Here is a 22,921-nt window from a genome sequence, read left to right as displayed (position 1 = left end):
AACAGAAAGGAGAGAGAAGACAAAGTGTTATAGGCAATCCTCCTATGGGTTTTGATATTAAAAAAAGAAAATAGTTATTTAGCTCACTAAAAGGTCCATTGTGAGTGCTCATTTACTTAACAATTGTTTATTGAGTGCCTACTATAATACATGCCCGGTATTGTGCTAGGAGCTGAGGATACACAGATGGACGAATGCACAAGACAAACATAGGTGACTGCCCACTTGGAGCTTACATTCTAGTAATGCTAAAGTTGATTGGATTTACAGGGATCAGTCTGTTAGGCAACAAATATTTACTGAGTCTTTACTCTGTGCCAGGTACTTGGAATATCATAATGAGCCAAACAGCTATAATCCACACACTTGTCGTGGAGTTTACTATCTAGCAGATTAGGTGGATTTAGTTAAATCACTGTGTGTAACTATAATAAATACATTATAAGCGTGCAAAAGACTGTGAAGGAGAAATACAATGTTCTTAAGGAAGTTTAGGCAGGAGAATGTTCTCCTCTAGCCTGGGTGAAAAAAATGTTCTCCTTAAACTTTTGTCTGAGTTAAGAGAGTAAAGTCAGCACAGAAGAGCTGGGACAGCCAGTGGCCCACGTCAGGACAGCAATGGAACCTCGAACAGTGCACCAGCAGGCAATGTGGTCAGTGGCATTGTTTGCTTAGTCTTTTTGGTTTCTTCTTGGTTTATGCCTTAGGAGTTTCTGTATGGTTCGAGTACAGAAAGCAAAGTGGGACTTGCTGAATCGCTTTTAGCTCTTCTAAAGAATTCTGGAATTGGGTTTAATTTTCGCAGAGTCAAAGGCTACAACAAACACCCCAACACTTTCATGATGCCAAGAAGCGGCTGGAGACACAGAGTCTTAAACAAAACAATTATACAACTGATTCATTGCAAGAACATGTCCCCCACTGCAGTCATTGGTTCTGAGCTGAAAGAAGATAGAGGCTGAGAGAATATGGAGAGCTGATGAGAACTATGTGTCTCACAGATAAAAACTGCTGCTCCTACAAACATGACACATCCCGGGAACAAATAAAAACTAAAGCGTCATTGGACTACATTCTTTAGTGGGGACAAGCTGACCTGTGGAATTTTGAGCTACTCACCTCTTTATCAGGAGGGGGCTGGGCTGGTGTTTGGAGAACTTCCATTTTCCAGCACTATCAGCAGACATACAATAGATGCATAATAAATACTAATTTCATTATTACAGGCTTGTTTTCATTTGCTACCTGATTCCCTGAAGGATAAGAAAGGTATAGAAATGGCTAGTGATGAGCAAAGGAAACGTACAATTAATTTAGAGCTGTGTTGTGTGATCCAGCTAAAATGGTGAAAGTGAGTTCCATGTAGTTCAGCTTCTGCCTATACAAGCACAAATTCTTTTCTCTGTCTGGAGGAATGACTAGGACTAAAAGACGTATTTCATGGCATCTTCTTAATGCAAGATGGGCTGAAAGAAAAAGAAGCCAAGAAAATCAGAGGAGGAGAAGGCTGGGAATATAGGATACAGGAGAGTTATAGCATTAGACCACCTGGCTCCACAGTCTCAGCGGTGCCACTGACCAACGGTGATGCTTTAGGCAAGTTATTCAGCCTTCAGCTCCTCTTCTGTTATATGGGTCCCTGCCTCATGAGATTTTCTCAGGAGAAAAGCTCAGGAGAGTCATTTGAGCTCATGCCCTTAGCACAATTTCTGGCACATAATGAGTGCTCCATAAATTTTAGTTTTCACTTCCAGTGGCCTTCTAAAATAATCCTAATTTCCACTCAAAATTTTTCAATAAGTATGATTTGCAAAAGGCATAACTGAAAGTAAAGTGTCATAACTCTTTAAGACCTTTTACATAAACATATTCACAAATCAGGAAAAAAAAACTCTCTTTCGCATGGCCTGCTTTTGTTTCAGATTATCTGACCACCATACGCCACACAATGAGGCATCAAGTCTGACCTCTCTGAACTGGAAATACCCTCCTCCTGCAAATCAGGCTATCACCTGTCCTGGCAGAAGATTCAGGGTTCATTTCTCTCTTAAAGACAACTATGCATGAATCAACTATATTATTTTGCTATAATCCCAGGGTATAAGAAGCCCAAAGCATCTGTTCATTCTGAGCATGTGTGTTTGGTCTCAGGCCCTCATTTGTCTGACAGGCCTTGGAGAGAGTATACAAGGCATTCACTTAGAGTAAAATCAGGTTGAAACAATAAAGATATTTTATGTTTTGTGTACACTGGTAAGTGTCACGACTCTTGGAATGACAGTCTTGTTGAAAATTTGACACACTTGTCCTTCTGGTATGTCTTGGCATAAATTGTTCCTCTCTCTGCAAGATTAACTGATACCATCTGGGCCCTCACGCTCAGCCTGGGTTTGAATCTGCATGTTTCTTTTCTCGGTTTCTTTTCAAAGGTGCAGGGACACAAGCACTACCCCGAGCCGATGGCCAAACGCAAAGTCAGTCTGAGCTCCCGTCTGTTCCCAAGCCGTTTAACCCCTTGCATCTGAAGGCAAAAACAGTCCTCCTCGGAGACATGGCCCTCCCACTGCCTGTGATAGGCTGCTTGGAATAGCAACTGCCTGTGTCACCGAAAAGGGCAAAGCCTTCTGAAATAGAAACAAAGTTGGTCACAAATCACATTGGCTTTGCTCGAAGTTTTTTTTGTGTTGTTTTTTTTTTTTTTCCACCTTCTTTAGCATGCGACCATGGAGAAAGTGATCACTGCTGTCAGGGAGGGAAGTCTGGGTGGTTTGGTGCGGAGGGAACGGCTGTAACTTCTACGTGACTATGGTACCTGTTGAAAACACAGAGGGCCCCAGTCTGCTGAACCCGAAGGGGAGACCAGCGGAGACTGATGGCAGCGACAGAGCCAGCAGCGGCAGGCATCCTCCCTGGACCAGAGGTAAAGTGAGGCAGATGGGCGTGGGTGACTGTCTAGAGCAGCAAGTTGAACTTGTGTCTCACTCGTGTGTGTGTGTGTGTGTGTGTGTGTGTGTGTGTGTGTGTGTGTGTGTGTGTGTGTGTATACATCAGCGTACTAGGTGCACAGAGAGAAGGGGAGAGGTCTGGTGGGAGGAGTGACAAGAAGCTATAATGTGAAGGCTGAAGTCCCACTCCTGTAAGCTGGGTCCCATCGATTATGATGACAAGATAATGTATTAATCTGTTTTCATTTTGGGACAATTGGTAAGATAGTCACATGTGTAAACACACACACCCACTTTTGCATTTATTGTCACACATGGACAATCTGTAACAAGCGGAAATGATAACCATAATTTTTAAATCAGTATTTATTTTAAATAAGCTTCATAAAATTATTAGTTACATAATCAATGAACACAGCTTGGTTTTCAAGTTCCCAGCATCTGTAATGAATTGGAGCTTTATTCGGAACCTAACACCTCTGCTGCCTTGCTCCTGCACTCTTTAAAACTGGCCTTTCGAACTGAGGTTTAGTGCTTTTTCTTCAGGAGGTGAAATTTGGAAAGGTTTATAATTCATTCCAGTTATCTTTGCTGGGCCAAATGCTTTTCTTCACTTCCACAATTACAATTCCAACAAATACATTGCACACTTTTAGCTGCCTGTCCCTACTCATTCAGTGTGTTCTCAGAGGAATAGAGAGGAATGGTAATATGAAATGAAATCAAACACAAATAATTCTCTTCTTCCTACTGCTTTCCTCAGCTCTGCTCCCCCTAACCATATAATTAGCATTCTTAGACCATATATTGGAATTTCATGAATAATCCAAAACACCAAATGATACAAAAGGCATTTATTTACCTTCCACCATGAAATGGATCTATATTCTTATGTTTGCACTGTGGGCTTGTCTGATCTTGGAATTGAAGCCGCGACCTCTCTCATGGAGACACAGAGTGGCACCTCCTGGGGGACTGAGCTGTCATTCTTCCCTGTCCTGTTCCTTGCTCAGCTTTCTTTTACTGTCCCCTTTCTAGAATGAATGATATCTGTGGTCACTTTCAATATAGCCTAGCCCTCTCTTAAGCAGAGCTTTCTTTAAATGTGTTCTCTGGCTCCTCAATCTAAAAGCAGGCAAGGGAAACTTGTATTGGGGGGTAAGGGGAAAAATTTAAAGAGTTCTCCTCTTTGAATTTATGCAAGATTGAGCTGAAGGACTAGTTGAGGTAGTGAAATCAACAAAAAGGTTAACTAAATAATGTCAGCGATAGTGGCACAAAGAAGGTGAAAAATTTTGTCCTGGAGGGGCCTCCACGGTAACAATTAAAAATTGACTATTAAATTTTGATATGGCTTTGAAAGCACAGTGTACTCTTAATAGGTTAAATTGCACAAGTCTACAATTATCCAGAAGGAACTTAAGATGTATGTATGTTTGTGAAGCTTGAATGCCCGCACAATTTTCTATTTAAAGTGCACTGGTTTATGTTGTTGAAAAGAAATAATAAATGAGTAAATACCACAGATTACCTTTAAAATTTAATTTTAAATGAAACCTTATTATGTAGAAGAGGAAGCCTAAATGTTTCCCTACAATCTTAAATGAATGAAGCCGATTTGTGCTATATATTGTTTATATTTAAATGAACCTTGTATTATTACTTTTGCAGATTTTCCTAAGTTGTTTTAAATATTTCTTAATTCCGAAAGGCAATCATACTTATATATGTATACAATGCCTAGGTTCACTCTATGGTTTTGACAAGTTACTTAACCGCTGCTATTGGGATTATGTTTTAGTCTGTTTTATGAAGATGTTGAGGTTTAATGAAATAATATTTGACAAATGCTCCTTTCTATTTCTTTCTATTTTTAAATTTCCACAGTTTCATGCAGGAAATTCAAAGTAGTTAAAATATGCTTTAAAATGATCACACTGTTCCTACATTTGAAGGTAGCAAAGCAAGTTTTTCTATGGTCCTAGATGGAAAAATTAAAGCCAAAGAGGAGTGAGCGATACAGCCCAGGACAAGATAATTAAATCATGTGAGATCCTGATAAATGAAACAACACAGAAGTCTTAAGCTCTGTGATTGCCCCCCTAATGCTAGTGTACACAATGAAAAGTCTTAGCAGGTCTTCCTTGGCCAACGCATCTTAAACTGGAAAGAATGCTTTGTCTCAATGACTAAAAGCTAATGAATACACATTCACCTTTTAAAAATCTTTGACTCAAAGTGGGTACAGTTTTAGTAAATTTTTTAGTGTTCGTAGACATGTTATAACTGACTTTATAGGACAGAGTTGAGCTCAGCTGGAAATCCTGATGCCTAGAACCGACAACAGATACAGGTGACACGAGAAAATGGGCTGCTGGAGCAGCTCACGCAAGGAGAACATGAGGCCAGAAGATGTGTGGCTGGCCCAAGTTTGTGCAGCGGCTGGTGCAAAGCTGACCCTGGCAGCCGCTGGCCTGGAAAGCCTAATGCCTATTCCTCCATCTCAGACATAGGGTCTCTCAAGCTCTTCCAATTTCATGATTCAAACAACTGGCTAGGGAGAAGATTTCCTTGAGCCCCCCTTGGCCCCACCAGCGTTGCTTTTTCCTCTTGGATCTGCCTAAAAGGTCAGAGACCAAGAACAATGTCCATTGTATGAACACAGGTTCTCAGCACTACAGGTCCAGATGCCGAATGCACTGGAAACCAGATCATTGAACTGGACTCACTGATCCAGCTGAAAGGGCTGCACTCCATGCTCTCTAAGACCCTTCTAAATCCCAGATGCCACAGTCTGAAATTTAATAAATGCACACTTCTGCTAATCTGATGAATACCCTAAGGCGATTGTTCTCAGATTGGTGTAAAGCTGTGAACTTTGTACAAACGGAAGCTGAGGAGGTGGTCAGTATGTGAGACAGGTCCCCATGGCCTGCTCCAGTGGAAAGAAGGGAAGTGGAGAAAGGGCCCTGCAGCCTGGCTGTTTCCTTGCTTCTCATCCCTTGTAGCCCTGAGCAGGCTTCTTGAGTGGGATCACATTAAGCGAAACTCAGGTCCATCATTACTCTGGTTAAGCAGGTCAAATTTTTTTTTTTTGGTTGGAGTATATTTACTGTGCCCCTAATTGAGTATAGGGCCCCCAGGTTTAGCTTAACCCAATTCCCTTGAATCCAGTGAGGCCCAGCTTTCTCAGGCTTCCTTGGGCAGCCTGAGGGGAAGTCTACATGTAAAAGAGGCTGGGAAGGCTTTGGGGAATAAATTTATCCCCAGGGAAGAGAAAGTCAGGCCAACCCATTTGACCTAGTAACGGAGCGTTAGTTGTAAGAGAAGCGATTCTAACAACAGGCCCGTCACTATGCTAAAACGCAGATCTGGGCCTTTGCCATTTTTTTCAAGCTTTTCATATATTAAAAAGTGAAGTGACTAAATCTGTGACATAAGTTATTGTGTTTTAAAAACATGTATTTAAAAAATTAATGGCTGCTAACAAAAATTTGTGCACATAGCTTGATAGTCCCAAGGAAGTGACAGGATTTATAGACATGTAGAATATATGAGAAACTATGGACTCTTTTGTGTGAAAATAAGACCATATTTAAAAATAACTATCTCCCCTTTCATTTTAGTCAGCTTATCTCTCCCTGGCTATATATTTAACCTCATTTGGAAATCACATCAAAAGTCTAAATTTGAGACTTTTTGTGATTGCGAGGACTGGGCAAATGGCTTCTCCAAGACCTAGGCAGGGAGAGGGCTCTAAACAAAGTTGGCGGGAGCTGTTTCACCACAAACTCGGTGGCATTCAGCTCACCCAGGTCTTAAAGGGCTCATGTTCCCCTTTAAGATCATGCCACCAAAGAGGGCAGGGGGGTTGTCACTTGCCACAGACTACCTCTTGGCTGCCACAGCAGCAGCAGACACACACCAGTCGGAGCCTGTAGTGGCAGGGCCTGGCAGATATGGACGAAGTCAGGCCAAAGAGACGCCAAGCCGTGCTGCCAATCTGGAGTGACTGAAATTAGCAGGCAGATGCCAGTGTGCCTGAACTGGTTTTACAGCCAACAACTGCTCTGATAGGTCAATGCCCCTATCCTAGTTGTTAAATATTTTAAACATTACCCTTCTCTCTGGTAAGATTGCCAGCAGAAGCTGAGACCCAGAGATCCCAGGAACATGCCTGGTGGTAGCTGATAGGACCCTAATGTAAGCCCTCGAGACATATTCTTTGTGAATTCTCAAGGGGGTAATTTTTAGTGGTCCAGATCTTATAGTAGCTGGTGAAAACAGAGCTCAAAATATAATGAATCCACTTTGGAGGCTGACTGAGGCAATTCCAATTTACAGGTACATATCAAAGGTGAATGCACTGATTTTAAAGTATAGTTTTTAATTGCTGTAGATGTGTGGAATTGTATTTTTCATTCAAGAACAGTTAGTTCTTAAATTTGCTTTTATAGGTAGCGTTTTCTCAATAGGAGGAACCCAAGTGTTATTTTAGCTTCACGGTTAGAAAGTTCTGAGAGCTCCAAACCACCCTCCATGAGAGCACAATTAGCTTGGGCTTCTAAGAGCTGAAGCAGCTATTTACTCAGATTTTATAAGCAAGAACTGGTTTTATAGGATTCTTAAATTGAGCAGAGTCAGCGCTCCCTAGTTCAATTTATTTTTTCTCATGAACAGTCTTCCCTGAGAGGATGAGCTATTAAATACGATAAGCAATGAAAGCCATGTAAAAGGACACCAAGTTATGGTGGTGAGAAGGGGAAAGTTGAAATGGGCTCATTCCCAAGGAGCTATTTGACCTGTGGAGGCAGGAAGACAAAGTTTCATCCTGCCTTTCTAACTTCTGGCTGGACTAATCAAATTAACATAAGACAGGTTAACAGGAAAAAAATATAACAACATTTATTACATAGGTACATACAGGGGTCCCATAAGAATATGAGCCTGGAGGACAGATTGGACATTTAAGGCTTATACGCCGTCTTGAGCTAAGGAGAAGGGGAATGTTGTGGTTTGGGACATCATAGTGCAGAAAGACAATTTATGCAGAGATGGAAAAGCAAATGTTTGGTAAATAAATGTTTGCTGGGCCATGTTTAACAATGGGACACAGAGAGGACTTTGTTCAAAGGGGCCTGCAGGATTCGCCCCTATCACACCAAGTTCATATTAAATTATAGTCGTCTATGATGATAGCTCTCCTCCTGGAGCAGATCCTCTATATAAAAATTTTTAAGCAGTTACAGGGAAGATCAAAGTTTTTCCCTGAGTCTTTCTTTTCTTAAAAATAACCAACTTAAAATAGCCGATATCCCAGACCAAATATCGGATAAGAATGATTTCTCATTACAGTTTCCTTCAAAACATGCCCAATCTCAGTTAAAGGCACAAAACCTGAATCGTTCCAAATACTTCCCAGCTGAAACTTTGAGTCAAATATATTACCTTTATAGTAAATCATAAATTCATATAGGGTTTTTACTATTTTATTTTGTTTTGATTTGGTTCAATGGTATCATTTTCCTTCTTATGTCACAACACAGTTATTTATGCATTTGCTAGCTTGCTATGCCTCAGTGATATACTAATTTTTCTATACAATTTAAGGAAGTAATAATAAGACTAAAGAAATTTATCACATTATTCTAATTTTAGGAGCCTTCCTTATTTTTGAACAGTGAGTCACTTTATATGGGTCTGCCAAAATATCAGGGAGAAAAAATGCAGTCTTCTACTTAACTTAAAGAAGTGTGGTTTTTTGTTTCTTTGTTTTGTTTTTTTCCTTAAGTAAATCAAGTATAATTTACCTTTAAATTGTTGAATTGTGCTTCCCTTGGAAGTAATTATTTCTCAGAAACACTTATGACTCAGGTCTACCTGGCATTATTAATCTCTGAGACTGTTAACTATGTCCATATTATTTTGTCCAAAATAGTTTGCTCCTGAGCTCACCTGTTGCCCCACTTCGTGGAAGTTGGAGTCGGGAGCTATGTGCAGTGCTAATTTAGAAACCTGCCTAAAATGACATCTCAGCCTCAGAGGTGCAAAGTTTTTTAACAATAGGGGGGTAAATTGTAATTAGAATAAATTCATATGTTGAAATAGAATCCCCAGACTGATGCTATTTTTCATTTTCATTTGGGAACAAAACTATAGAAACCTCAAGGCAAAAATCACAGGAAGAATGTATCATGCTGTAGGCCCAATTATGTGGGTACTGCCAAAAACAAATGAATTCAAGAATGTGTAAAAAGGCATAATTGTTATTTTACTTCCTTTTACCCCATCATCCAGACTAAAAAAATGTCTTTGTTGAAGGATTCTCATGGGCCAAGAGCTTCTATTACAATTATTCCTTCTTATCTTTATAACAACTCAATGAGGTAATATTACCCACAGTTCGCAGATAAGGGCACTGAGACTCAGAGAGCAACAATTAACATTTACCAAACACTCACTACTATGCACTTCTATCTCATTTATTTTCATAACAACTTTTTAAGTAGGTAATACTATCTTTTCCTTAGGAGTAAGGACACAGAAGAACAGAAAGGTTAAGGGACATGTCAACAGCTAGCTGGTAACTAATCAAGCACTCTGATTCCAGACTGTACCCTCACCATGAAGCCCAGGTGCCTCCTGGAGAGAAGCAAAGTGCCTTATTTCAGGTAGCACAGATAATAGATGGCAGCACAGAGATCTGAAGCTCAGTATCCTATATCCAATTCAGGGTTTTGCCCACTTGACTAATAATACCATCCAGCACTGATGTCTCTACTTCCTGCTCTGTTCTATGAATTTGGGTACCCCATTACACTCATTTCAGAGCTTTATGGTATACTATTTTAGCTAATTTCCTAATTTTACATGTAACATGTCTTTTTCTGTAAGATTATAAGCTCCCAGATAAAATATATATTCTTGTACCTATCAGAGCTCTAAGCTGACTGTAAGTGCTTAGAAAAGGTAAGAACTATCTATGCCTTTTCTCTGTATTTCCATCAGGGATCCTATGCGTGAAGCCCAAGTGCCACTCTCTTGTACCATCAGATCCAGATGTAACTTAGGCTGTGTCTCAACACAGAGCTCAAAATGACCTTCCTGCTGCCTGCCTTCTGTGCACAATACAGTGCCGGCACATAATACATGCTGGATTGTTACATGAGTAAAGAAGTGCTCGTTGAGCTAAACTAGAGTATTTTAATTCAGCAATACTTATTGAGAGTCATGGTGCTGGACACTTCAGGGTAAAAAACAAAAGAATCTAAGATGTTATTCATGTTCATAGATTTTACCAACTCATCAGAAAGATAAGAGTCTAAATAACAACAGAACAATCGCTTAACAAATTTCGAGTGTCCCTTAGGATTCAGAAATGATGCTAGACCCTGGGTCCATGAGTGAATGAGAGACATCCATTCAAATGCAGATGCTTATTAGCAATTGGTGGAGAGAAATGAGATCAGGACACCTACAATGGAGGAGTGGGCAGATACTTAATACTCTGGTAGGGCACAGGGGGCAGTTAATACAGTTCTTGAAGAATTCTAGAAGACAGTGTGGCTAAGCTGAATCAAGAGAGTATAACTGAAGCCAATAAACTTTTACAGAGAGCATTCTAAGTAGAGAAATTATCTTGTATACAAGTTTGGGGAAGAGAGAATGGCACTTTCAGGGAACTGCAAATCTTTTTGTGTGATGAGAGTATAGAGTTAAAAGGGAAAGGAAAAAAATGATGGAAGAGTCTGAAGACGTAAGCAGGGACCATGTCAGGCACTTTTGTGTGCTATGTACCATGAGAGGAGGAATTCTTAGGAGGAAGAATACTTAGGAAGAGACCATATCAATTCAAGAGAAATCAAGAAAGTTTCTGAAAGTACTGGTAGTGATGACCGAATTAGGGAGTCTTACAAAACTTCACCTACATGTCTCCAAATCCTCTAGCTTTATGGAGTCACCGTTCTTTTAATATTTAAATAAAAATAGCTTCAGCCCCCATAAGGCTAAATCTACATGCCTCCTTGCTCCTCACCCCTGTCTCTGTCCTCAAGAGTCTTGTGATTCTTCTCATTGCTTTTTGCACCAACTTCCTGTTTCCACTGAATTCTTGCCCCTCACTTCCGGCAACTAGTCTTTTTTTTTTTTTTTTACTCCTGCTCCAAACCACATGTGGATTATAGCTCCTTTTCTTTTATGTACTCGAACCCCATTCACACAAGCTTTTATAGATTTTTACTAATGATTTGAAGAGAGCTAAGCCCATTCTTAAAATCCTCTTGTCAAATCCACCATAGGGAATTTATTATAAACTACTGTTTTCTAAAATCTACAGACCTCTTGCCCTATTGTTCCCTTGTGTTCTGTCCCCATTCCCATCTCCCTCAACTTGACAACCTGTCCTGACATTTTCTTCCATTTCTCCTATTTCTGGTCTTTTTTAGCTATTTCTCTCTCTCTCTCTCTCTCTCTCTCTCTCTCTCTCTCTCTCTCNACATGAAGATTCCTCTTCTACTCATGCTTCAAAAGTAAAGCAGAGGTGAGCCCAAACCCAAGGCAAAAAGTTATTATCTTGTGAGTTCATTTGAGGTGACACTTATTTAGAAACCCTTTCTTAAAATGGGCTCTGTAACAAAAAATGTGTGTGGTTGTTCTGCTCACAATAATTATCAGGGCTTTTTTATTTTTTAATTTCCAAATTCCTATGTTGGTAAATTAATTGACCTCCTCTTCCATCTCATGATTAATATATTTTCGTTATGAGCAAAGGAAAGCAATTTATCCAAGGTAACATTTTAAGTTCAGTAATTAGGCTGTGGCTGTCATCCTTTAACTACCTTTGTATTCACACATTCAAGCAGAACCTTACACTGAAGACTAAATGACAAGTGACACAAAGTCACCCTTCCTCCTCCAATCTCTTCTACCAGATAGGCAGGAGTTCCAGCAAGAAAGCATCTCAGAGTGGTCAAGAAAAGAGAGAGGGAGAAAGCCTTGGGGGCCCATTGATTCACTCATTTATCAAGCACGTGTGTATTGCTCACCCATGATGTACTGCCCAAGCTACCAGGTGCTGGAGATTAAGAGATGGCTGCGTGAGATCCACTCCCTGTCCTCATGGAGCTAGTGTGCGGATGGCCAATAAGCAAGAACATGAACACATGCATAATACAACTTCAGGAAAAGACAAGTGTTAAAATTTAGGTAGAGGTGGGAGTGATAGAGAAAAATGAAGAAAGATAAATGAAAGAGCATGCTTGAAGGAGGATTATTTCAGGTAGGGTGGTCACAGAAGGCCTTTATGAGGCCAAAGCTTGGATGAAGAAAACAGTGTGAAGATCTGGGAGGAGAACGTTTCAAGCAGGGAGGCTGGCAAGTCTAATGGCCTGGAGAGGGACATGAGGTTAAAGGTTTAGAAAAACAACCAGAAAGCCTATTGAGTCTGTACAACATAGTGTTTGAATTTGGATGAGGCTTTGACATCAGACTGCCTGGCTTTGAGTCCCAGCTTCACAATGTAGGACTTTGGGCAAGTCAATTCATCTCTGAAGGCATCAGTTTCCTTATCTAGAAAATGGAGCAATACTATCTATCTTACAGTGTGATTGTGGGGTTGAATGAAGCCATCTGTATAAAGTGTACCTGGTTTAGTGTCTGATACTCAGTATGGACTCAATACATTCAGTTATTAGTGCTATTAAATGTCTGATTATGGTCCAGGCATGAAAAGAATAGTTCTGATAATGGCAGCATTGATCTCAGCAGCCATTTGCTTAGGTTATGTCAGGACACACAGGAAGTGCTTACAGCCTTATATTAAATTATGATGCCATGGTCCTCCTCATCTCTCTTCTATANAGCTCAGTGGCAGCTCAGCTTGGGGGCAGCTTACTGGCCCATGTGGAAATCGAACCAGCGACCCTGTTGCTCAGAGCTCGCGCTCTTAACCAACTGAGCCACCTGACCAGCCCTGAACTTCTGATCCAATGCCAAGGCAGGAACTAAAGAGTGTTCTTGTTTGTTCAGTCTTCATTTCATCATCTGTCATCTGCTTATCTTGCATAGCTGTCTGCTGGACATTTAAAACAATATCAACATCACAAACAACCCCTCTCCTCCCAAAAACGAAAGAAAAGGGATTTTTCCTTTTATATTTATTTATTTATTTTGGTTAGCATATTATTTTATTCTACTTATGTGTGTGTTTATACTCAGTGCTATGAAAAACTCACTTACAGAAGGTTAAGTCTCCACTCAAACATAAAATGTTTAAAATGACATTTCAGAGCTGACCCATCTGTTTCTACCCTCTGCTTGTAGGTTGCGGCATGTTTACTCTCCTGTCATCTGTCACAGCTGCCGTCAGTGGCCTGCTGGTGGGTTATGAACTTGGGATCATCTCCGGAGCTGTCCTTCAGATAAGAACCTTATTAGCCCTGACCTGCCATGAGCAGGAAATGTTTGTGAGCTCTCTCCTCATCGGGGCCTTACTCACCTCTCTCACTGGAGGGGGCCTAATCGACAGATATGGAAGAAGGGCTGCGATCATGCTGTCCTCCTGCCTGCTTGGACTTGGAAGCCTCGTGTTGATCCTCAGCTTATCTTATGCCGTTCTGATAATGGGACGCATTGCTGTAGGGGTGTCCATTTCACTCTCTTCAATTGCCACTTGTGTTTACATCGCGGAGATTGCCCCACAGCACAGAAGAGGTCTTCTTGTGTCCCTGAATGAGCTGATGATTGTCATTGGCATCCTTTTTGCCTATGTTTCAAATTACGCATTTGCTAATGTTTCCCATGGCTGGAAGTACATGTTCGGTCTTGTTATTCCTTTGGGAGTTTTGCAAGCAGTTGCAATGTACTTTCTTCCTCCAAGTCCCCGGTTTTTGGTGATGAAAGGACAGGAGGAAGCTGCTAGCAAGGTTCTGGGAAGGTTGCGTCCCATCTCAGCCACAACAGATGAACTCACTGTCATCAAATCTTCCCTGAAAGATGAGTATCAGTATAGTTTCTGGGATCTGTTTCGTTCGAAGGACAACATGAGGACCAGAATAATAATAGGGTTAACATTGGTATTTTTTGTACAAATCACTGGTCAGCCAAACATATTATTCTATGCATCAACTGTTTTGAAATCTGTTGGCTTCCAAAGCAATGAGGCAGCTAGCCTTGCCTCCACAGGGGTCGGGGTTGTCAAGGTCATCAGCACCATTCCAGCCACGCTTCTTGTAGACCATGTTGGGAGCAAAACCTTCCTCTGTGTCGGCTCCTCCGTGATGGCAGCCTCTTTGGTGACCATGGGCATCGTCAATCTCAACATCCACATGAATGTCACCAACATCTGCAGAAGCCATAGTCCTATCAACCAGTCCTGGGATGAGTCTGTGTTTTATGGACCAAGAAACCTATCAGCCAGCAACGACACTTTTAGAGAGCCCTTTAAGGGGATCACTTCCCACAGCAGAAACTCCCTCATGCCCACGAGAAATGATGTGGCTAAGAGAGGGGAGATGACCTCGGCATCCTTACCAAATGCTGGACTGAGTCCAACTGAACACCAGATAGTCACAGACCCTGCAGAAGTCCCACCTTTTTTGAAATGGCTATCCTTAGCCAGCTTGCTTGTTTATGTTGCTGCTTTTTCAATTGGTCTTGGACCGAGTAAGTATTTTTATTTATTCCCCCTCACCCCTTATAAATATTAATGTGTTGCTTTTGAACAATGAGAGCAGCCCCCAGCTTTAGTATCTCTTGTATATAGAACTACTAGAAGCAGGGCAGGAGTAATATTGGCCACCTGATGTTTCTACTGATGCAGAAAGGATACTTGGCTTACACCTGCTTTGTGAAATGTGCAAAGCTAGTGAGTACCCGAAGGGTAAGTTTGCAATTATATGTCACATAAGAATACTTTCACACCAACTGATTCGGGATGAACCAGACCTTGAAAGATATTTACTGCTTAAGAGAATATACTGTTTTGTGAAAGCAAAGTTTAGTGGGATGACATGTTTTTTACATAGCATTCCTGAGTTTCTTCATAAGTGAAAGAAACAATAATCAAGATTTTCTTAGATTGGATGCATTCCAGTAATAATGAAGAAGAAGGAAATTATGAGTTGGGAAGGAGGATGTATTTTCTTTAAGTGTGTTTTTATCACTAGAGCAACCTCCCAGGTTGCTTTATTCTCTTCTATGAAACAGGAGAATGGGCGTCAAGTTACTTCCTTTGAACACAGTGCAAACAATTTACAGAGAAAAAGCTACAAGAGTGTTTTATTTTATATGACCAGTCTACTCCACTGACAAGGTTTAAACACGTCTTGGGAGCAAGCTCTCTAGTTTCCTAGAATAGGTTGTTGCAGTTCTTTAATCTTTTAGCCTCACATCAAAAGTTTAAACCTCTCTGTAGGGAAGTTGTGAAGGGTCTTTTGTACATTCTACTAGAAAATGAAGTGTTTAAAAACCCAGGNCACACACACACACACACACACACTCACGTTAAAATTCTTCCTTTATATTATATAAAACATCTTGGTCTTTTCTCTTTCTCTCTTCCTCTGTCTCATAGTCTGCCTGTGTATTATCAACACGCCCTATGGGCTTCTCCCCTAACATTCAGGTATTTATTTTTAGTAAATAAAGTGCTCTCCCTAAGAGCTTTACAGACACAGACTTTAAAATTTTATTTATTTTCTTCCCATTTTGTATCCCTAAATAAAGAATTTTAGAAGCACTAAGAGTGATTTGCAACCATTTTTGAGTACATGAACTCCTTTTTAAATAGAAAAACATATTCAAATTCTCACATAATAGTCTTCAACATTTTATATTTATTGATTAGACAACATAAAATGACAGCTACTTTTGCATTCACTAGCACTTAGAGTTTAAAAAAAAACCTATTACATCTATGTATGTTTAAAATCTTGAAGTACAAATATGTGTGTTATTTACCACTTTTCCAACAGCCAATAATCATTGATAGATGAGGATCCTCTTTAAAGACCTTTTCAATTTTCAAATGTCCGTAGTTCACCACATCTCTCACACAATGAGAACCTCCATCTTAGAGACACCAAGTCTCTAGGCAAGATGGCTGCCAGTTTGTTCTCCAGATTCATCCCTCTTAACTCTATTGAAAATCCCTATGAAAACATGGAAAGAGCTGCACACTTACAATAGCATTAAAGCCAAATATATTCTTTTTTGTTTGTTTTGTTTCTCTTTGGGGGAGGGGAACATTGTTGGGGAATTGGGGAAGGTTACCAGCCAAGTTGTTTTTCAGTCTTCATTGTGGAGAGTGCCAGTCACCATCTGGCTGTCCTATGGCAGCTCATGGCCTCTGAGCTGAAGGTGCTGTGTTATAATCTTAGTTGCGGGTGGGTATAGCTACCATCCCATGCGGGAGTTGAACCAGCAGCCTTGTTGTTAAGAGCGCACGCTCTATCCACTGAGCCATCCAGGCGGCAGTTCAGCTCAAGGTGCTGAGTTCATTCTTAGTTGCGGGTGAGCATAGCACACCATTGAACAGGCAGTCTTTTGGTTAGGAGCAGGTGCTCTCACTAGCTGAGCCATTCTGCCACCTGTTGGCAGCTCAGCAGCAGCTCAGCTCTCGCATAGCATCACTGGCCCATGTGGGAATCGAACCGGTGGCCCTGTTGCTCAGAGCTAGCACTCTTAAGCTAACTCTTAACCAACTGAGCCACTCAGCTGGCCCGCCAGATATATTCTTGATGAGTTAGAACTTAACCATAAATAAAATGCAAACATGGGTGTAATGTATAAAATAAGCCAATAAAATGTTAAATTTTCACAGGCTGCATCCCTCATTGAGAGAATTTTCACCCTCTAGGGCAGTGGTTCTCAACCTGTGGGTCACGAACCCTCTGGGGGTCGAATGACCCTTTCACAGGGGTTGCCTAAGACCATCGGAAAACAAAAAGATATTTACATTACGATTCATAACAGTAGCACAATTATAGTTATAGAGTAGCAATGAAAATAATTTTATGGATGGGGTCACCACAACGTGAGTAATTGTATTAAGGGGTCGCGGCATTAGGAAGGTTGAGAACGACTGCTCTAGAGACAGAGAAGACTTCTCCATAGTCCCTAGAGCTGCTTTTTCAGGCGGTCAGAAGTTTTTGCTCCACAGTACAATTCTTCCCATCCTATCTTGTCGTTATTACTTCTTTTTCTATATGTCTTTAGGGACTACAGTTTCTAAGATTTTAGCAACTTTGGGCTAGACAGGAAAGACAGTGAGCACTGCATTTTGAGACATGAAGTCAATGTAAGAAGGGACAAAGCCTAGAGGAGCCACTGGAATGATACGCTATAGAAATTGTAGTTTTGTATGTACTGTTTTTAACAAGCAAAGAACTACAAACTGCTTTAAATAACGTATGAATGATATTCCTTATTCATAGTCAGGGGACTAAAAAAAAAAATTTCCTTTCTCAGTTCAATGGAGCCACACAAGAAAAATATTTAACTTGTAGACGTCAGAAATTTGGCTAGCGGCTGTGCACGTCAATTGCTCCTCTAGGTCTAACTAAGAGGAATTTCCGACTGCAACTGAGTGGCTAGAATGAGGTCAGACATTGCCACCCTGAGAGCTGTTCCCACTCTCTCCCGATTTTCCACCGTTCCCACTGGGGGAACTAAAATATTCAGATACTCACTTCTCAGCCTCTCTTGCAGCCAAGTTTGACCACGAATCGCACTGGTTCTGGTCAAAGAGACATTAGGGTAACTTTGTAGGGGAGGAAAAAAGTTTTCATCAATCCTTGTGAGGTTCCAAGCTGGGTCTGAAAATTAAACTGACAAAGACAGATTAACATCAGAAAAGCACCCAAATTTATTTAATATAAGTTTTAAAAGACATGAGACCTGAAGAAATGGTTAAGCCTGAGTATTTTTATGCCAGGTTTGATGTAGAAATATGATATGTTAGAGAGTATGATACGGTAAGCTTAGTCAACTGGGGGGAAACTTAGCAAGGCCTGTTTGTTCAGATTCTTCTTGGCCTCTCTTTGGAGATAAGATTGTTTTTCTCCTGGTATAGGGAGGGCGCCTCTTACAGGGTTTTATGACCTGCTTCAGAGGAAGAGCGAGGCAAAGGCCAGAGGGACCCTCTTGTTTCTGTCATTTTCTCAAGCTCCTTCAGCTTAAAATATTCAACATGCTGAGGTGCCATATTTTGGAGCAGCGTGTCCTGAACGTCGCCATCTTTCAAAGTGCTTCTGGAACATTCCCTCCCTGATAAAAGGAAAGACGTCTTGCCCTAAGCCTTCTTCCATTGTATCTTGCCATTGAAACTGGTTATGAGGGGATCTTATGCCTGGAGCCGTAGCAGCCACCTTGCCCGTATGATGACAAGTCTGGACAAAAGCCAATTGTCTGAGGAAGCAGGAACAGAGGGATAGAGTATGAATTCTTGGAGGCACCAAACTCAAATTGGTCATCTCACTAGTTAAACAATAAATGCCATGGTGTTTTAAGCCCTTGTTTTTCAGGATTTTGGTTTCTTACAGTCAAAAATGTCACTGACTTGTGGGGGCTGAGTAAAGAAAATGCAGCAGATCAGCTTATTGGCAAGTGTGTTTTAAATACAAAGGCAATGCATACATTTTAAGATTCCTTTTTACAGGAAACATATCAATTTTTGTAAATTATCTGATTTTTGTTCTGTATAAGTTTGTAAAAGTGGACTGAAAAAAAGATCTAAGGCAACATCTAATAATAAGAGTGAACTGAGTGAGGTACAGCTGGAGGAGCTAGCTGAGAATGGAGATGCAAATAGACCTACATGAGACATGTAAAAAGTGTGAGGAGACAAAAACTGCAAGAGCAGAATTATTATCTGAAATCTGTGATGTGGAGGATAAATATGAGAAGCTATTCTAGATGTGCATAAAAAGGACATGGAGCTAGAGGTGAGAGAGGAAAGGAATATATATAACTAACCCAGAGAGAATTATTCCTAAGTAAATAAGGGAAAAAACCCAAAACACTAGAAGAAATCTATTCTGAGTAGAAGAACTCAACTAGTTGCAGAAAAACTTAGAAGAAACAAGCACCCAAACTTATCCTTGAGAAAGTTTCACATTGAAGGAGGGGAAGAAGAAAAAGTGAAAGGAGAGAAAGAAAAGAATGAAAGTCAGGGGCCGGCCGAGTGGCGCGATGGTTAAGAACTGGCTTGGGACGCCAGAGGGCCCTGGTTCGGATCCCACATATGAGGGCCAGTGACACTGCNCTGGCCATTGGACAGCTGCTCACACTGGCTCATGGCCACTCACACTGGCTATCAGCCACTCATGGTAGCTTACAGCAGCCCACTGCAGCCCCACTGCAGCCTACACCATCGCCTGCGGCTCACAGCAGCCCAGCTGCAGGTCGAGCTGTTGTTCACCATCTTAGCTATAGAGAGCGCAGTGTCACGGACCCTCATGTGGGATCCGAACCGGAGCCCTGCTGCTCAGAGCTGGTGTCCCAAGATAACTCTTAACCAGCGCACCACTTGGCCAGCCCTAGATTATAAGCTCTTTAAGGAAAGAAATGACATTTCATATTTTTTCTTCTCTCCCTTAAGTGAGCACTGCATAAGTCTGCTTGAAAACCATGCAGGAATACATTTGTGTTTCTAAGGAGGGAAGCAGAGAAAGACTTTAAAAATAAGATGCAGATATAGGAAAAATCTCAAATCATGCTTCTTTGCATGTGTCAAGCTGTCTAAGGAGCAAGCTAAGTACCACGTGAGTTTGAAATGCTAGACTGCCAAAGAAACTCCTGTTCCTACCAGCACCATCATGAGTTTCTTCCAGAATATTCCATCACATGGGCATGAGTTCTAAAAATCTCTTTCTGTTTTTTCTTATATGAAAAGATGCAGGGGAGTTGGTAGTGCTTGGAAATGACTAGTGGGAGGCATTTTCTTTGTCAAGTCATAGATATTTGGGAATTTTGGATACACAGCACCTAAAAGTAGTCCCCAATATTTTTTGGACACCTCTGCTCTTTGCTACAACAGGGAGAAGAAACTCCCTTTGAGAATTTCTTAGACAAAAAGCAATACTAGTGAGATAGAGGATCTCAGAGTTGAAAGAGGTTTGGGTGTATGAAGGGGGCAAAACCCTTCATCTCATGGTTTCTACAACCGATAACTGCAAATTCCAAGGACTGAGTGGGTATTCACACCTGAGGCTGGGGGATATGCAGCCTGACACAGAACCCTGTATCAGGCATTCTAAGGAGAACAAGCACTGACTTCCCATCTGTGGTTTGGGGCTATCAGTTCTCCTAGAGCTTTTAGAAGGGATCTGAATAATCATCCTTTTTATTTTTCTTCCTCAGAGTTGGTCATTTATGTCCATATTCATTTTGTAGTTTATTTTTTACCTTTAAAGAAACATACCATAGGGATTCCAATTTGATCACCAAAATTGTATTCTAGAGCATTGGTATAGCTGTACAAACCAGCTGGAGTTTAAAGAAGATTTTAATTAGGAGCAAAGTTTTCATACTAAATCTTGAATGCATTCTACAACTTATTAACCTAATATGATTATTTCTTAGGGATTTCATTTAGAGAGTTGATTGCTTGTAATTAAGCAAATCCTTTCTGTAAACAGAGGTATAAAAAGGAAAGTATTTGCTGTTCTAAAGTAAAATTGAAAGCAAGATTATACCATCTTTATTAAACATTCTTAATATGAGTTGGCTTAGAACAACATTCCTTAATTGTATTAAATCCCAGCATAGTTTTTTCTGCCAAAAAAAGTGTTTCTATTTTTAAGTTAAAGTGTATGTCCTACATCATTTTACTTTCTGGTTCTCTGTTTCCCTAACTCTAAAATAATAGGGTTGTCCTAGAATCGGTATTCAGAAGAGGGGATGAATTTGGTACCAAGTACTCTTATATGTTGTATTTTATGCATTTACAATATTATTCTAAGAAGGAATCCATAAGCTTCAGCAACATGCTGAAGGGATTCACGGCTCAAAGAGGTTAAGAAGCTCTGCCCTCCATTTCTCTATAACTAACATGAAAACTCTCCCATCAGATAAAATCAGGGTATACATTCCATCGCTTTTATTGGAAACTGTTATTAAACACTCTGTTTTCCATACCTTATCTTTCACTTTAAATATGTTCAAAATCTCAACCTTATTCTCCACGGTATTTCTGGGGTGGTCCTANAATAGAGATATGAAGCAATACAATATTCTCTTCCAAATGTGAGAATTTGACCCAGTTCTCCTATGGTAAAGGAATTTGTTGAGGATTTTAAGATCACAAGGGAAAAAAAAAAAACGTGGAAATTGACGACATGAATGAATCTATAAGAGAGTACTTTAAAGTTATTTTGTGTGTAAAAATTAAAACAGTACATAGTAAATAATGATAATAGAGATATCGCTAGAATGTTAAGTTTCTTGAGGTGCAAGGACCACATCTGTTTTGTTTCATTGCTATGTATGTACCCCCAAGTGTCTAGAAAATGCCTGCTGTGCAATAGTGCAAATATTTATTTGTTTTTCTGATTAGCTGGATGAATTGCTGATTTAATTTCAATTTAATGGTTTGTGCTTGCAATGCTCATATAGTACCATATTTCCCTATGTATAAGACGCACCTTAATTTTGGGGCCCGAAATTTTAAAAAAATGTATCACATAAAGTTATTGAACTCAAGCTCTACTCATCATAAAATTCATACAACTCCTCATCACTTGGAGGAAATGCAAGTAAAAAAGTCTACAACCACTGTATAAGATGCACCCAGTTTTCAGACCCCAAATTTTTCAGAAAAGGGTACGTCTTATACATGGGAAAATATGGTACTTTACTGTATTTTATTATGGATTAGTGTATTTTATTTGCTCCTCCATCTAAATGTCCAATCCTTTTTAAATTTAGTTTTTGGAGTCTCCCACTTTCTATATCCCATCAGATTCCTGCAGACGTAAAATACCTTGGATATTTGTGGTGAGAAGAGGTGTAGATCACCTTTATTTGACCTGCTTTCACTAGAGCTAAACAACATCTTTTAACCGCACCCTCTACTCCCCACATTGGCAGGGTTAAATCTTGTAGCTTTAGCTCAGCCTGTGATCATTGTGGGCCCAAGCACATGTTTCTAGTGCTTTGTGTACACATCTCAGTCCCGCTTCTTCGTCTTCTTTGCTGTTGCCTCCTCTTCTAAATGTTGGCATTCCCTAGGTCCCAGACTCAGTCTTGCTTCTCCTTTCCCTCTATTCTGCCTCCCTAAGTGATCTCACCCATTTTCATGGCTTTAAATACCAAATACATGCTCCTGAATCTCAAATACCTATTTCCAGCCTTGCCGTACCTCTCAATCGTCAAATCTGTATACTCCACCCGCTACTTGACATGCGTATCTTAATGTCTTACATGTAAAAACAAACAAAACATTTTAGTAAGTCCAAGGTGGAACTTCTGGTTTCCACTGCTTCTTTTACTCCCATTCGTAGTCAGTTCTCTTCCCACTGTTACCTGGGTCAGTGTATCACCCAACTAACTGCTCAAACCACGGAGCCATCTTGGGTTCTGACCCATTTCCTTACGTTCCAACTTTAATTCATGAGCAAGTGTAGTCATTCAAACTAACTCTTGAATCTATGTGTGTCTTCAGTTCCACAACTCACACCCAAGTCTAAGCTAGCATCACCTTTTGTTGAGACTAAGGCAACACACACTGCTTCCTGCCGCTCATTGTGGCTCTTGACTCATTTGCACACAGCAGCAAGAAACTCGGAATGTCAACACCGTCTTGCCAGTCGGTGGGCATTGACCCCCTTCTACTTGGAATACAATAAGAAGTTGTCCCTGTGATCTGCCAGGCCCTACATGAAGTGTCCCCTTTGTCCTTACTCACGTTGACTGATGCCTTCCTCCACTCTCTCTCCAAGCTCACGCTGTACCCCACACAGGATGTGCTGACTGCCTGA

The 22,921-nt window shown here is 40.6% G+C and overlaps 1 protein-coding gene across 2 annotated transcripts in view; it reads left to right on the top strand.

The window, feature by feature from the left end:
* Positions 1-2,621: 2,621 nt before the first annotated feature.
* Positions 2,622-22,921, top strand: part of SLC2A12 (solute carrier family 2 member 12) — a 69,434-nt gene continuing 49,134 nt past the window's right edge. For both annotated transcript variants that reach the window (XM_019624698.1, XM_019624697.1), the window contains exons 1-2: positions 2,622-2,920; positions 13,266-14,606. In XM_019624698.1, coding sequence (XP_019480243.1) covers positions 2,806-2,920; positions 13,266-14,606 — 1,456 coding nt within the window. In that variant the 5' untranslated portion in view covers positions 2,622-2,805. The remainder of the gene's footprint in view (positions 2,921-13,265; positions 14,607-22,921) is intronic.

Source organism: Hipposideros armiger, unplaced genomic scaffold, assembly GCF_001890085.2.
Source record: "Hipposideros armiger isolate ML-2016 unplaced genomic scaffold, ASM189008v1 scaffold_600, whole genome shotgun sequence".
Classification (NCBI taxonomy): domain Eukaryota; kingdom Metazoa; phylum Chordata; class Mammalia; order Chiroptera; family Hipposideridae; genus Hipposideros; species Hipposideros armiger.
The sequence above is the reverse complement of the archived record's forward strand: the minus strand, read 5'-3'. Positions and strand labels throughout refer to the sequence as shown.